This window comes from Micromys minutus (genome assembly GCF_963924665.1).
Source record: "Micromys minutus genome assembly, chromosome: 17".
NCBI classification, from domain to species: domain Eukaryota; kingdom Metazoa; phylum Chordata; class Mammalia; order Rodentia; family Muridae; genus Micromys; species Micromys minutus.
The window spans coordinates 10,496,410-10,513,224 of NC_137952.1; the positions used below are offsets into that span (position 1 = coordinate 10,496,410).

Genomic DNA, 16,815 nt, shown 5'->3' on the forward strand with positions numbered 1-16,815 from the left:
ATCTCACAGTTCATGAGCTGAAAAGTGAACTGAAATGGGTAATTCTATTTTCCTAGGGGAGTTTGGGGGGAGGCTAGTTCAGGAACTTTCTCTGCTTCCTGGAAAGAATCCTCGAAACAAAAAGGAAGGAAAGCTGCTGAGCTGGAAGGGCGTGGGCTCTAAAGTGTCCCTAACAACCGCCTAATTACTATTAACTTCCGTTAGTAACTACAGAAGCAGAAAAAAAGCTATTTCAAGCTGTTTCTGCCCTGCATGCTAAGTATTCTGAGACTCGTCTTGTTGCAGGTGAGAGTCCCCAGACTGCGATTCTGAGTCTCACTTCTATACATCCAGTGCAGAGTCAGTAGAGACACCTCAACTATAAATTCCCTTCAAACTAAGGCTTCCAGGCAACCACACTGGGGCCAGAAGCAAGTGTGCCTCCTCCTCCCGGGTAACCCTATTAAGTGTCTCAGGAAACACTGCAGCGATCTCTGGGCACGGGTTTGCCAGCGCTCCTCCTGACACTCTTGCCTTCCAGCGCCCCGATGTCGACAGAGGGAGGAACTCTCACCTACTGTTCCCTAGCTGTCCGTCACCATGGCTCCCATCTAGTCACTTCGCACTTTTGGAGTCCTTATCCAGTCAAACAGCCTACAAGGTTTCTGTCCTGAAGCAACAAAGACAATTTATCCAACTGCTCAGCCCATAGAGTATGGATTCCTGGGAAATGTAGTTCTTAGGACTCTCAAAGCAAGAGCGCTCTAGGAAGGAAGGACTACAATTCCCAGAAATCAAAGCAAAGCCTGTCCGCCACTAAAATAGGTCCTTGCGCCTAGGATAAAAGTAGTGTCTGTGGCTCTTCTTATCCTAATGGGGGGAGGAGGTGTCTTGCGGTTCTATGACAAGCACGTTAAATGACTTCTTTAAAAACAAGCCTTTTGTATGAGGAAAATCTAAACATAATTATCAATATGAAAAGATATCCTAAGTTATTACGTCTTATAATTCTTTCAGATAAAAGATCTACTCACAATCAAAAAATGTCCCTGCAGATGGTAACAGTGGGTCATAACATAGCCTTAATTCAACCAGGCTTCTCATTGATGAATTTCAATGGTCAAGTTTTCTTCTTTGGCCAAAAAGGCTGGCCTAAGAGATCCTGCCCAACTGGAGTCTTTCATTTTGATATAAAACAAAATCATCTCAAACTGAAGCCTGCAATTTTCTCTAAAGATTCCTGCTACCTCCCACCTCTTCGTTACCCAGCTACTTGCTCGTACAAAGGCAGCATAGACTCTGACAAGCATCAATATATCATCCACGGAGGGAAAACACCAAACAATGAGCTTTCCGATAAGATTTATATCATGTCTGTCGCTTGCAAGAATAACAAAAAAGTTACTTTCCGTTGCACAGAGAAAGACTTAGTAGGAGATGTCCCTGAAGCCAGATACGGCCATTCCATTGACGTGGTCTATAGCCGAGGAAAATGTATGGGTGTTCTCTTTGGAGGACGGTCATACATGCCTTCTACCCAGAGAACCACAGAAAAATGGAATAGTGTAGCCGATTGCCTACCCCATGTTTTCTTGGTAGATTTTGAATTTGGATGTGCTACATCATATGTTCTCCCAGAACTTCAGGATGGACTTTCTTTTCATGTTTCTATTGCCAGAAATGATACCATTTATATTTTGGGAGGACATTCACTTGCCAGTAACACACGCCCTGCCAACTTGTATAGAATAAGAGTAGATCTTCCCCTGGGTACCCCAGCAGTGACTTGCACTGTCTTGCCAGGAGGAATCTCTGTCTCCAGTGCAATCCTCACTCAAACAAATAATGATGAATTTGTTATTGTTGGTGGCTATCAGCTGGAAAATCAAAAAAGGATGGTCTGCAGCATTGTGTCTCTAGGGGACAACACAATTAAAATCAATGAGATGGAGACCCCAGACTGGACCCCAGATATTAAGCATAGCAAAATATGGTTTGGAAGCAACATGGGAAATGGAACTGTGTTCCTTGGCATACCAGGAGACAATAAGCAGGCTATGTCAGAAGCATTCTACTTCTATATGTTGAGATGCTCTGAAGATGATGTGAGTGAGGAGCAGAAACTTGTCTCAAACAGTCAGACATCAACAGAAGATCCCGGGGACTCCACTCCCTTTGAAGACTCAGAAGAATTTTGTTTCAGTGCTGAAGCAACCAGTTTTGATGGCGACGATGAGTTTGACACCTACAATGAAGATGATGAGGACGATGAGTCCGTAACTGGCTACTGGATAACATGTTGCCCTACTTGTGATGTGGACATCAATACTTGGGTTCCATTCTATTCAACTGAGCTCAATAAACCAGCCATGATCTATTGTTCTCATGGGGATGGGCACTGGGTGCATGCCCAGTGCATGGATCTCGAAGAACGCACACTCATCCACTTGTCAGAAGGAAGCAACAAGTATTACTGCAAAGAGCATGTGCAGATAGCAAGAGCTTTGCACACTCCCAAAAGAAACCTCCCCTTACAAAAACCTCCAATGAAATCCCTCCACAAAAAAGGCTCTGGGAGAGTTTTGACTCCTGCCAAGAAATCCTTTCTTAGAAGGTTGTTTGATTAGTTTACCAAAAGCCCCTCAGATGCAGGTGCATTGGTTTCTACATGTACGTTTTAAATCATAAATGGTATTTTGATTTTTGCTTACTGAAGTCGCTATGCTATATTTTGGTTGTATGAACTAAGTGCTAATGTTTTGACATAATGTTAAGTATAATTATTCTAACATGCATAGTTTTCACATTTTATATTAGATATTTCTTAAATGAGAAATGTTATACAGTTTTCATTAAAGATAGCAGTGATAAAATATAGAACTCTTGCATTATCTTGTAACAATATACATGTTGAATAGTAAGTAAATACCAATAAACTAATGCACAAAAAAATAAGTTGCTTTGTATAATAAGTAGCCTATAGTTTATTTAAACTGTTGAAACCAACAACTATATCCCACACTACTGCTTGTTTATAAATTTTAAGGTGGCCTCTTAATTATATCCATGAATAGAATTATATATATACATACATATATATATATATATATGTATATATATATATATATATATATACATGTATATAGTTCAGCACCACGAAGAAAACACTAATCTATATCAAGCCAGGCATGGTGAGGGTGATAAATACATGTAATCCTAGCAATTAGGAAGTGGAGGAAGGAAATTTGTGAGTTTGATGCTTGTTGAGGTATGATCTTTTGTTATGTATTATAATGCTAAGTTCAGGTACCAAGATCTGCTTGCCCCAGAGACAAGAGAGTTCACAATATACCCAAGTGATGCTCTGTGACCTTGCCCCCAAGTTATTTGTGATTGAGCGAATAAAGATGGCAACAGCCAATAGCTAGGCAGAAGATCCATAGGTGGAGTTGATGGTGCCCTGGCTTGGGTGAGGAGAAGACCATGAGGAAAGGAGGGGAAAAGGTGAAGGAGGGGGACAAAGAAGCCATGAGCCAGGAGTCAAGAAACGTGGCTGAGTGCTTTCCAATTGGAGTTAAGAGCAGCCCAGATGAAATGTGGTAAGTAATAACTCGGGATTCTAAATTGGAATAGATTTTAATAGCATATAGGTTGGATATCTGCCCAGCCCTAGAGCTAATGAAGTCTTATTGTAAATATGAAGGTCATGTGAATTTTTTATCTAGAAACTATATGGTCAAAAGTGGGTTAGAAACTCTGGATTGGGATTAAACATTTCTACAACAGATACTGTCACAGGCTACATTTTATCTCAAATACAAAAGCTGATAAAAGCCGAGCACTGGTGGCATTGTCACATGCCATGTCCAAAGTCCTGAATCCAATACTGTGGACATTTTCTTGAATTACCTACATGTACTTCAACAGTGAAAACATATTCCAAAAACATGCCTTTGTCTGATTCACTCACTTTGGGGCCTCACATTTAATTCCTTCAAAATCAATGGTTCACCCCTTTGAAAATGCTCAACTGTTGTCCCTCTTCTTCCTTAAAGACAACTGTCATTTCTACAAATAGTCATATCCCATTCAAGGCCCAATAGTGTGAAACTCTAAAGTATTGCATTATCATGTTAAATGAGAAGTGAAATAGGAACGTGAGCTCAGACAGTGGTTTGGGTTATTGACCTCATTGGGGGGCTCTATTGACCTCATTGGGGGCTCTATTGATCTGATTGGGGGGTTCTACTGAGCTCATTGGGGGGTCTCTAATGCTAAGTCCTAAACTGTTTTCAAAAGAGTTCAGAAATGATATCAAGAAACGTGCAATCAATAGGAATAGCATGGAATCCCTCGTTGTGGCTTTGGCATGATTCTTTAATTCCACCACCTCCTTCCCTGAGCACAGTCTGTACTTGAGTCCCCATCATTGTGCAACATCCTTTATCAGAAAATAAAAATAAACAAACAAAGAATAATGGCAGATAAGGACAAACAATATTTGTAGTTGGCCTCTGACCTCCATCCACATCCATATGCCCAGATGTGCACATGCTTCCACAACTACATAACCATGCACACACACACACACACACACACACACTTTTGAAATTCTAAGATCCACATTAAAAATTGTAGAACCTGCAAAATAAAATTCATCTCTGAAGAATTTGTCATCTCACCATAGGAAGGGGCCAAGGACAGGGAAGGAAAGATACAAAAAACACATCTGTATGTACTTGAGCCATTTATGCAGAGAAGACGGCCCATGCACTCTTTTCTAACCTGGAATATTCCCACAAAACTACAAAATGGGACCAAAATATTTCAGATATTCTATTTTATGTCACCTCTGCTGAAGAATTGCTGTAGCAAAGATAACAAGACCTGCAGACTAAGCCATTTGAAGTGATTACAAAATGTAGAGTGATCACTTTAAAGGGGGGAAATCTGTGTTGCAAAGGATAACCAAATTCATTTAAGACAACAAGAAATATGAACTTGTTAAGGGCAAAGATGGAAAAATGATATAGAGATGAACCAATTCACTAGACTTTTGACCCGACCTCAGTGTAGAAATACACAGAACTTGGCATTCGATAGATTAGGGTTTGTGTGTCTGTCTGTCTGTCTGTGCACACACATGGTCTTCTGTGTGTGTCCACTTGTATGAGTGTGTACAGCTGTGTATGAGTGTGTGTGAATGTGTGCTTGTGCATGTGGAGGTCACAAGACAACTATGGGTGTCATTTTCAGGTGCCGTCCATCGTTTTATGACAGAGTCCCTCACTGGCCTGGAACTGACTAAGTAGGTTAGACTAGCTGGCTTCCCAGCACTGACATTAAGATCAGGTTCTGCCACCCTGACTATAACAAATCAGCTTCTCCCCAGCCCAGAAGTTGTTTCTTTAAGTCAGAAATACATTGTCTTCTTCAGGAGAGAATAAAAAGCAATAAAAGGAGAAAGGAAATTTCTCTAAGTCCAAAGGGGAGTAAATAAAGAAATAAACAACTTCCTAAGAAGATGGGACCCTTAAGTACTAATAACCAACCATCTCTCATCTCTTCCCACCTAGACTCGGGTACCATTGCCTGAGAGAGTGAGCTTGGTTTGTAGACAATGTACCACTGAAGTAAGAGTGTGGCTAAACTTACCTCCAGCCCTTTATGCGCACACACATAACCTTTCTCATACCTGGACAGAGTCCCCTGACCTTAATAGTTTCGGAGAGCATCCCCCTTGTGCCTCACTCCATTGCGGTTTAGACTGCATCATGTTCTCAAACTCCTCCATGGTTTCCTTTTGCACACAAGGGGTGTACACAGGGTCCTACAGGACAAAGCTTCTACCTGTTTCCCCAGCCCCAGCTACCAGTCTTTTACTGTCAACTTTTTTTTCCTAAATTCCCAAACACTGAATGCTTACCTAGCTCAGGGCCTCCCCAAAGGTTGTTTGCTCTTGGTAACTGGCCTAACATCAGCCCATTCGTGCAATCGGCCTCCACTTCAATGTTCTTTTTTTTCCCAGGTGCTTTTTCTGACTCCCCAGTTTAAACTCCGATATCACATTATACTGTTTTTATACTTATCTACTGTACTTGTGCCTAATGCTTTTTCTCCTTCACACTAAAGCATATGCCCTCCTTAGTCTTACTGTTGGTAATGTGACCCCTAGCTCCTTGTGAACCAAAACATGTTCCTTGCCACTGTGTCTAAGGATCAAGCATGCATTGCCTGCTTAGAAAAAGCAGCCCATAAATACTTACAGTAGAGACTGATAACCCACATCAGTCTCTATTTTAATAAATGTTGAGAAAATTTAACAACAGTCTTATGTAGCTGTAAAGCTTCAGAGCCACAGCATTGATGGCACCAGCAAGATACCCGAGCTGTGCAAGAATGGAACTCAGAGGGAACTGACAGCTGGTAGAAATTCATGCCTGGTGCTGTTTTTTTTTTTTTTTTTAAAGCCCATGTTTGGTGATGTCATTGAGCTTAGAGGAGATCAACTGTTGCCATAGTATTGAACAACTAGAAAACCAAATCTAAGGGGAAAATCTCTGGAAAAGAAATGGAAAGATTATCAGAGCTTGTGGACCAGAACAAATGCTACACGGTAGTTTCCTCTGCACAGCACAGGGATGTTGCTCCCATGAACTCTCAATAACATGTCTGCCCAAAGAAGTCCTGTAAAGACCACATCAATAAACTTATTACCATGGATGGAAGAAAATTTCAAGGCCCCCCTTTCCTCCAGGGTGAGCAGGCAGGCAGTGGCTGCTGAGGAAAGAAGAACCACTTCTATTTCGTTTTGTATTAAGGTGTTAATGGTGGTAACATAGTAGTATTGGTCGTGATGGTGGTAGTATTATCTTCAGAGAAAAGACACCAATTCTATATTATCAACCCTAAACACATGCAAATAAGGGAAACACTAATTTGTGTATAGGTGCATTTGTATGTGTATATGTATATGTATGGGGGTGTGTATGGGTAAAACAAAAATATCATCAAGAAGCAATGTATGAGAAAAGAATAAAGAAAAAGAAGGAAAAGGGAAACTCTGTGTGTGTGTGCGCATACACGCGTGTGTGTGCTTTCTCTGTACTCTCCTAACCATGTGAATAGTCTTCTAATGTTATTATCAATCTTTTAAAATTTATGAAGCCCACATTACAAATACTTTTGCATATGTATTAAAAAGCTATCAGTGTTTTACTGCAAATTAAATGTGCTTGTAACTGATACCTAAAAAAAATAAAAACAAATGAAATAAAATCCATGAAGCCTACTTCAAAGTAAACTGAATAAGCTGGAAGCCATCAGAAAACAAAAATAAATAACTATACAAGAAATTATATATTTAAGAGAGGCAGTTGGAAGATACAGGAGAAGTTAAAGAAAGGGTGGCTTTAAAAGTATTTGGATACAGTGTACTCATGTATGAATCTTCAAATAAAATAAAATAGAGGTTGGACTAGTTATAAATGATAGCATGAAGAAAATACACTCTATTGGGCCTTACTTTTAAGTAAGTATATACTACGTTTTCAAAAGCAGATTTAATATGAAAATATTTAAATGGTCAGATCTGGAAGTATCACTGGGGACTAACTTGCTACTAACCATGTTCTGGAATGATCCTGGTTTCTTGGAGAATGAGAAGCAGATGATAAATTAGGATAAGGGCCACTAGGTCTTGTGGACAAGCTAGTTCACTGTGAATACAGTATATTAAGAACTGGTGTAGCCTTAGAGAGGGACAGACTGAATTCCAGTCCAAAGGCAAAAGGGGTTGTGAAGTGTCAAGTTGAGTAAAAAGGGTCACACAAACACGAGCTAGACAGAGGAGATTGCAAAGATATGATTCTGGCTAAGATAGACTTCCCTGACCACATGTGAAAATGGAGATCCCAGAAGTACCTCGTTCAAAAGGATAGAACGTGGCAACAAATGAAAAGTTGTTTACATCACTTCACACCACAGGAAAAGAAGTTTGGTTCTGATTTGGTTGTGTGTCTGTACATATTTAGTCGACTTGGTTTGGTCTTTTGTGCCCTGTAAGTCAGCCTTGGATTCACAGCTCTTCTGCCTTAGCCTCCTAAAGTGTTGAGACTACAAGGGTTTTCCACCATGCCGGTTTTATACTTATTGCTAGCACTGGGCAATGAGCCTGGCGTCTGCCTAGTTTTGCCATAATGTAGATGGCCATGGGCAACTGAAAAAAAAAATTATACTTTTAATCACAGGTTTCGGGTTTATAAGAATTGCTAGAAAATTCTTAAAAGAATTTTTTAAAAGGTTTTACTGTTTACATTATCTGGAACCAAAAATCCTTGACCCTCCATTATGATAAATTATATTCGTTATCACTAATCTAGTACACCACTGTCTTACATCTCTTTCCTATTGCTGTGATAAACTGTCCCAATGACTCAAGTGCAAAGTGATTGGTTTCGCCTCACAGTTCAAAGGCATCTGTCATAGCAAGGCAGTTAAGGCCCCACAAACTTGAAGCAACTGGTCAGGCAGCAAAGAGCAGGGAATGCTTAGACTCAGCTCACGTTCTCCCATCTTACCAGTCCAGGATCCAACCCTCAGGAATGATAGCTTAATAGAGAGGTTCTTCCCACTGTCTAACCCAGTGAAAGTACGCTCCCACAGGTACAGCCAAAGGCCTGACTCTCCAGTGACTCTATTTCTCCAGTTGACGTCTGAAACTAAAGATGGCAATCACCAAGTTCATTTTTATGTCCTTCAAAAAAGGGGTGATAATTTGAAGTATGGGCAGCCAACATTATTGATATGTGATAATACGCTACCAATATAAATCATAACACCTGTTATTTTCAAATCTTAAACTTTTATTCCAAATACTTAAACACAAAATTGTGAAGATAATCATAATGCTAAAGAGTAAAAATATGAAAATATGTTTTCGAACTCATGTTCTTCCACTTGAAAACATGTAACATGGAAATACAGGTCCTCAAATCAAATAGTACATTGCATCCTGGTGTCTAAACCTCCCCTTGGACAGGAAAAGTAGACTTGTAGAAACCATTAAACAAAATGTATCATTATATGTAAATAATAATAATAATATTAAAGTGAAATACAATCCCACAAAATATCTCCCAAAACAAATTAATTCTTGGGTTTACTTACATAGATAATTAAAGAAAGAAAAAAATTCAAAATGGCTACAAAGTATCAACGTTGACTTAAAATATCTTATCACAGGAAAGCTAGAATAACTGTCATACAGTCTCTAAAGGCACACACCCGTATCAAACAACTGCTTGTCAAACTAGTCCAGTGGACACACATACTTCATCCCAGTTACTCAAAGGCTGGCGTTGGAGGGTCTCAAATTCAAGATAAGCCTAAGCAAATAATGAGCCCTTATCTCAACAAAAAACAAAAAACAAAAGAAACTTAAGAAAGCTGACAATATTTCTCAGAGGTATACATCTGCCTAGCATGTGCAAACCCTGCCTCCTAACTGTAGATTCTAAATCTGTATAAAATCATATAAAACCCATGCTCTTAACCCCACACCACCACCACCCCCAAAAGCTTTATTTTCATGCATACTTTATGAAAACAAATTGAGGCAAACTTAAATTCCTGTCTACCTGAGAAAGAAAGACATCTTTCCCTGCCGCTCTGGCATCTGTGTGTGTGTTTATTCATCCCAAGACACTTCTTCACCTCTCACCCCCCATTCATCAATTTCCATCAGCAACAGTCACTGGTCCCTGCTGTGCACTGCAGAAGGCTGGCAGGGAGACCTGTAGAAACAGGTTTCATGTTTCAAAGCAGAAAAAAAGAAAAAGAGCAATGCACTTCTCCAGCCCTGCTGTGGTGGTGGTGGGGGGAATCCTCCATTCATTGTGATGAATTTCCCCTAAGTATGTGCCTGCATTTGCAATAGGCATTCTTAAAAATAAAAGTGGCACCCTAGACCAGGGTTGAGGATGCTGCAGTCTCCACACTGAGGGAAACAAATTAGCCACAGGCAACAGTCTCCACATTGAAATCCTGTGGCCAGGTGTTCTTGGGGTTTATCAGAATGTGATTTGATTAGGAGAGTCAGGAGAAGATTGTGCTATAAATCACGCCCTGAGTCAAATGCTTCTGAAATTGTCCTGCTATCCTAGCGAGGGAAATTTAATATTGGGCAGTATTTACAGTGCTGCCAATTGACTAACAGAGTGGGGAAGAAACGTCCACCAAGCAGCGCCAGCATGCTGCTCCCTGGAGTTGGAGGCTGGTGGGAACTTAGCCGTTTATTAGTGCACAGACATCTGTAAGGATTAAATGGGATGAACGGACTGGCGGCTTAGAAGCCGATTAGTTTGCAAATGACAAAACAGAGAGGGTTTTTAAGATAATACTTGAGGATGTGTATGTTTTTGACAACTAAATTATGAATGCCATCGATGTGCTCCATACAGAAGGCAAAGCCAACGGCTGCATCTTTCAATAGAAAGCACTAAATGCAGTCCCCGCATAGGCACCAAACGTGTGCCATTTAGGATAATGTCACTCTTGCACACTTGACAACTAAATTACAACGCTCTTTGATATACTGTGTATGAAGACTGACAATTATGACCAATAAAATCAGAGGAAGAAAAAAGCTAATTAACACTAACGCATCATTATGACTCGCTAGCAAATAAAATCCCATGCCTCCTCTTAAACTGCTGGTGCCTGGCAAATGCTGGATTCCAAAGGACATGAAGAGTTCCCAGATAACTGCAGCCACTAGAGGGTTTATGGAGTCCTTAGAGGTTTGGCCCAATTTTCTTCTCTCCAAAGGCCCAAGACAAACAGATGACTTTCCATCCCAGAAGACATAACTCTCGGGGTTGCAAGCTGTAGTGGTTAGCTGTAAATCCTAAATAAATTCTAATGCTACCATATAAACAGCATAAACATTGTATAAGGAGCCCGGAATTAAGAAACAGGCTTGGGTTCAAATTCAAAGTCCGGTATTGATTATCCCTGCAACTTTGGGGACAATCCAAAAACATCCAAAAGTGATAAAATATGAATAAACAATATATACATATCCATTCCTCTACTCTATTATGAGTACACGCCATTTAAACTTAGCAAATAGAAAACATCCAACACTGCCCTGCTGCTGAAATCTGCACACTCTGAAGCTCAACTGATCATACTCAGGAGAATAACAATTGAGAAGTAGGGGCCCTTCGGAAGCCTGAACTTATTCAAACTGACCCATGTTTCATATAGAGAAAATCTGGCTGACATTTTCACCAAGGTATTAAATCTGCTTCCAGGCAGTAAGAAAATAGGAATTTTAAAAATCTGTAAACTTGAGATGACATAGGAAAGCATTGACACTATAAATTACTCTTAATTAAAAAGTAAAAATGAACAGCCAGAGTTGGCTCTAGACATCCACGTGAACATGAGTTTATCATACTTAATAGGTAGCTGTAGCTACAGGTGCATTCTCTAACTTCGTTATTGAAAATTTTATGACACCAGATGACCTCCTAGAAACTGAAGGTGGCAATACTGGGGGCATTTAAACCTGGAAAAGACTGATTTTCTGAAACCTATCTTGATATAATTTATTTCTGCATAAATGTAGCACACTAGAAAACGCACTGAGAGAGCCCTTGGTAAAAAGCCAGCCATGTCCTACAAATGTTCAGTGTTGTGAGAGAAAACACAAAGGCTCCTATGAATCTTGCAGAATAAATCAGCATATGTGAAATTTATAAAATAGTACTACAAAATATGAGATGGCAAAAAAAAAAAAACCTGCATTGTATCTCAATACAAAATATAATAAATTGAGATGAAAAAAAGAAGACATGCTCAAGACAAATTCCTTTCCTAGCATGCTTAGCTGTCCTTTGACAGCCCTGGTTTTAATTTTCATGACACACAGCGGCTTGCACACACATTTCTCTGTGCATCCCTGGTCTCCTGCAGCTACCTCTGTTCCAAGTTACTGAGATAACTGATCTCTCCTGTCGGCTCTTCTGGCCTCAAACGGCCCAGACAATCTGATTTTGCCAACTATCAATCCCTGAGCAGGTGACCAGGTGACAGCACCTCTGGCCTCTCACTCCGACCTGTCACCCCTCCGGGTGAAAAGATCCACCCACACAACAATGTGCTGGGTACTAAGAGAAGACCTCACTGCACCCCAAAGAAAAACACATTTGCAAATACCAATTTATATGTGAAGGCCCTATTTAAAACTCCATTGAATCTTGGCTTTCCAGAGAGTCCTCAATGCCCAAAGAGTCCCCTAAGGTCTCCTTTGAGTTCATGGTAAACCCAGAACTTTTTAACGCGTTATGAGCGTTCATAAACTTCTGGAGGTATTTCGAAGTATACAGCCAATGGTGTTTCAGGACGTCTTCCATCTCGTAGCACTTGGACTGCCTGGCATTCATTTTCCTGAAGCGTCTAAACAGTTTGTTACCAGATTCGTTTCCCTCACTTGCCCAGGCCCCAATAGAGCCATCCCTCTCAATAATTTCGGGGACATGAGCCAAAGTTTTGTGGAAGTAATTGGTGATTTTGCCTTCGTATCTGTATTTGAACTTGGTGGAGAGGAGCTCAGCAAAGCGCTGAGAGTTGAAACTGTACTGGCAGAGGGACTCCGGGCACTCTTCAGCAGGACAAGATGAGCGCCACACAGGTTTCATCTTCAGATAAAGGGCCATCAACTCCCTGAGAGCTTCGTGCCTCTCCTCAGAAGGGATTAACTCACAAACTGCGTCTACAGTCTCTTGGGTCATAAGCTTCCGGGCAAAGTTGCCGTTCATCCTCATGATCGGTTTTAAGTTCATTCTTTTCCGGAGATGTTTGTCCAAGGTGGCCTGCCATCTCTTCCTTTCCTCTTTAGAGGCATTGGGGTTTTTATACGCTTCCCCTATCTCCAGCTGGAAAATCTTATAGAATTCAGCTGCGTTGCCAATGTCACAGTGAAGTGCATCTATGGACGGGACTGTCTCGATGAAAGGTTTGGCAGAGACCCCTTTCACCCGGTCCCGGAGTTCTTCCACTGACTCGTGGTAGGGATTGGACCGCCAGACCTCATAGCGCTGCAGGTTCTCGGCGTGGCTTCTGGTTATGGAGTGGAGGACAAGATTTTGAGAGGCTTCCAGACGGGTAGCATCACAAAGTGTACAGATGTACACTGAGCCAGAAGCTTCCAAGCCTTCTACCTCCCGGACAAGTTTTTCATCATACCCGGTGCCCCTGAAAATGAACTTAAAAGTCCTGGGGATGCCTCCCATCTCCAGCACTAACTCACTGCTCTTCATCGCTTCCCTCTCAGCAATGAGGGGGCTGAGAATAGCAGTCAGGGTCTCGTGGTCAGACTCGTCTGCCAGCATAAGGCACAATGGCTTGCAACACAGTTCAGAATTGGGCTTGGGCTCCTCAAACACCTTTAGGTTCTGCGAGCCATGCTCTATGGTAATTCTCATGACTGTGAAAGAGAAACGAACCGCCTTTTCCGGAACCGCGGGCCCACTCCCGTGTTTCTCGCTCACATCCCCCATCCCGTCGCAAGACTCCTTTACCACCACTGTGAAGGGACCGTTCAGATAGTCATCAAGATCTTGGGCTCTCATGCCTTCCAAGATGTCTTCTTCCATGTCCATCAGAGCAGACACCAAAGCGGTGTCGTAGCGGAATCTCTTTGCGATTGTATCTACCGGGTATTCATCGACAGAGGAGGCAAGTCCAGACAGCCCATCAATAATCCCAACGTCAGTTCTGGGGGACACGTTCTTCAGAGGGGGCTGCCACTCAAAGGGGTGGTGGCCAGGCAGAAGGACTTTCTCGGCGTTCCGAAGAGCATGCAGAGGTTGGAAAATCTGCCTCCCGGTGATAGCTTTCACAGTCCTGTACATCTTATGGTACTGGCTACAGCTGAGGAAGGTATTGACACGAATGGCCAAGCAGACAGCTGGCTGAAGGCCGGAGCCCCGGCCTTTCATGATAGCCTCTAGCTCATCGGCTTGCCTGTGCTCGTTCCTCGCCCTCAGCGCCAGCAGGAACAACGTCAAGCACACAGACTTCACGTCGCCACCTTCTTCTTTGTCAGCAAATTCTTTGACTTGAATCTTGAGCTCTCTCAGTCGATGTTTCTGAGCCCTTCTTGTCAGTGACAGGAGATGCTGACGAGGCCGGCCCCCTTTATTAATATGCACCAAAGTCTCTTTGCATTCCTTGTGGCTGGAGACATGGTGGTTATATTTTTCCAGACTCACTTCCTCGGTGCACCCTTGCGCAGGGCACTTCACCATGAGAGAATTCAAGATGCTCAGAAAGGACTTCACGGGACTCTCCAGGTCGGTGGGGAAACATGGATATCGGCAAGAGGGACAGTAGCTGCCCATGACTTTGAGGCATCTGAGAATGCAGACTCTACAAAATAGGTGCTTACAGCTGGTCTCCACCGGATCAGCCAGAATGTGTTCGCATATCTGGCAGGAGATGGATTTCACAAAGTGTGCTGGGAAGTCTACTGCAAGAAGCTTGGTACTGAGATGAATCTTACTGCAGTTGGAGATGTTTTTCATGACTTCCTTGCTGCTGACCCTGGCCTGACTTCTCTTGTGACGGTCCCGTCTAGCATGGTTGAGCACGGTTTTTAGTTTCTTGCTGAGCTGCACATTGGGCTGATGTCTCTTCCTCTTCAGTCCCCGATGGGCGGTAAAGCAGATGTCACAGGACGGTGTGTGGGGGTGCCACTCCACGGTCACATTCCTTGGGAAGTAGATCTGACTGTGGGCACTGCTGAACTTTCTGTGCATAATGCTCCAACAGTTGTGGCAGAATTCGGTGGGGTGGATGGAGTCGACATCTGCCTTCACATCGATCCGGAAAACCCTGGCAATGAGGTCTGGCCAGGAAGTGACTCTTTTTTCCTTCTTTCGGAAAAGGTTCTGGGTTTGAGCGTCCACGGGCCCATGGACAGGGTATCTCCGGTTGCGCCCGTCACTCTTGAAACGATCCCCACAGATGCGGCAGAAGTGTCTAAGCCTGGCTTGGTGAATTGCTTTGTCACTTGACTTCCCATCAGCGTGAAATTTCTTTGAAAATTTCGGATGGAGTTTCAATGCCCGTTGGGTCAGAACGCCATCCTGACCAGCAGGCCTGTCTGGAACTACCGGAGACTGCTCGAGATAAGGTTTCCCATCTGAGGAACCCTTCTCCTTTTGTGCTTCTTCGGGTGCCTTTTCAAAGGACCTCACCCTAAACAGCTTGAATTTCCATTCAGAAAATTTGATGTGCGGGTGCTGAATTTCATCGGGTGCAGAACTGAGTCTCAGGGTAGATGGCAAGGAGTCAGCCATTTTGGCTAAGCTACCTGGAAACAATGGAGGGGGAAATCAAGTTAAGAAAAGTATCAAACAAACAAAAACAAAAAAGAAAAGTACCAATATCATATTGCAATATTTTTGGGGGGGAACTGAAATTGATGCACTCAAATTTTCATTCATTTAATTCTTTCTAAGATATTTATTAAATCTCCTATTTTAATATGCTATGTTGGGTGCTGATCATACTGGTCAAATCCTTTTCCTGACAACCCTTGGGAACACTTATACTACATATATGCATGGTTTTAAATACATGTATACATGTATATGTGAAATTTCCCTTTCCACAAAAACCTCAACATCTTGAAGACTAGTCTTTGAATGATTGATTTTATCTACCAATATTTCTGGTACCTATTAGGTGCTCAATAGTTATTTGTGGAAAATGCAATGATAACCACATTGCATTAGCCTCATTACACTAACTGGACAATCTGTTTCTCCGTTTTTAAAGCATTCTTTCAGGAGACTGGTCGTTTATTTCTTCCAAATGGGTCCTAGAGAGATGATAAAGCTACAAACCCAAAGAAACTAATTACTCACCACTTGAAAGGATGAAGTGAATTTTGAGCTTTACGAATGCAAACTAATAATAAGTATCATAAATAGTAATTATGCTTACAATTTCAATTAGCAAATGCTGCTGGAAATTAGAAGGCTGAGGCTACATTAGAAACAGAACCACAGAGCTCTTTAAGCCTATGCAGAAGAACAAACCACAGCAGAAGCATACTAAGAAGATGAAGAACTTCTAAGATAAAAACTTCAAGCAGTCTCAGACAAAACTCATACAGGTCATCCTGAAAGTCACTGCAGAGCAAAGGTCGTTAGCACTACAGTTAGCAATGAGAAGAAATACGAGGAACAATTTTCTTCTGGTTAAAAATATTACAGGTGAGGGAAATAATGTAGTTGCACTATAACCTCAAAAAGTAAAAAAAAATACTTTTTTTAATTACAGAAGAAAATGATGGTGCATGTCTGTAAATCCAGCCCTAAAGAGGTGGAAACAGAAAAACCAATCCAAGTTTGAGACCAGCCTGGTTGACCCTAGAGAGTTCTAGGTCGCCCTGGGCTACATAATGACACCCTGTCTCAAGTAGTAATAAGAGTAAAAACAGGGGACTGGAGAGATGGCTCAGTGGTTAGAGCACTGACTGCTCATTCAAAGGTCCTGAGTTCAATTCTCAGCAACCACAAGGTGGCTCATGACCGTCTATAATGGGATCTGATCCCATCTTCTGGTGAGTCTGAGGACAGCTATAGTGTGTTCATAAACAGAAAACAAATAGATCTAAAAGAGATAATAGTAGTAAAAACAACAATAAATAAAATGTTATGCCGATTGTAATATGAATATCAAACACAATGTAGAGGAGTAGACAGTGTCATCTGAGTACTGAATTAGCCTAGACCTCCAACAGCTCCCACTTCACAATGT

At 41.8% G+C, this 16,815-nt stretch overlaps 3 protein-coding genes across 4 annotated transcripts in view; 1 reads left to right on the forward strand and 2 right to left on the reverse strand.

Annotated features, from left to right (window-relative positions):
* The window catches only part of IFTAP (intraflagellar transport associated protein), a 71,629-nt gene extending 70,948 nt beyond the window's left edge, over positions 1–681 (reverse strand). For both annotated transcript variants that reach the window (XM_080931720.1, XM_080931719.1), the window contains exon 1: positions 554–681. The gene's annotated coding sequence lies outside the window, so the exon portion shown is untranslated. The remainder of the gene's footprint in view (positions 1–553) is intronic.
* A 341-nt stretch (positions 682–1,022) lies between these two features.
* On the forward strand, positions 1,023–2,606 carry RAG2 (recombination activating 2; the record flags this gene model as incomplete). Its single annotated transcript, XM_080931461.1, has 1 exon — positions 1,023–2,606. The coding sequence occupies one exon, from the start codon at positions 1,023–1,025 to the stop codon at positions 2,604–2,606; it is 1,584 nt and encodes a 527-aa protein (XP_080787587.1).
* A 9,618-nt stretch (positions 2,607–12,224) lies between these two features.
* RAG1 (recombination activating 1) lies at positions 12,225–15,347 on the reverse strand (the record flags this gene model as incomplete). Its single annotated transcript, XM_080931504.1, has 1 exon — positions 12,225–15,347. One exon carries the CDS (start codon positions 15,345–15,347, stop codon positions 12,225–12,227), a length of 3,123 nt encoding a protein of 1,040 aa, XP_080787630.1.
* Positions 15,348–16,815: the final 1,468 nt, after the last annotated feature.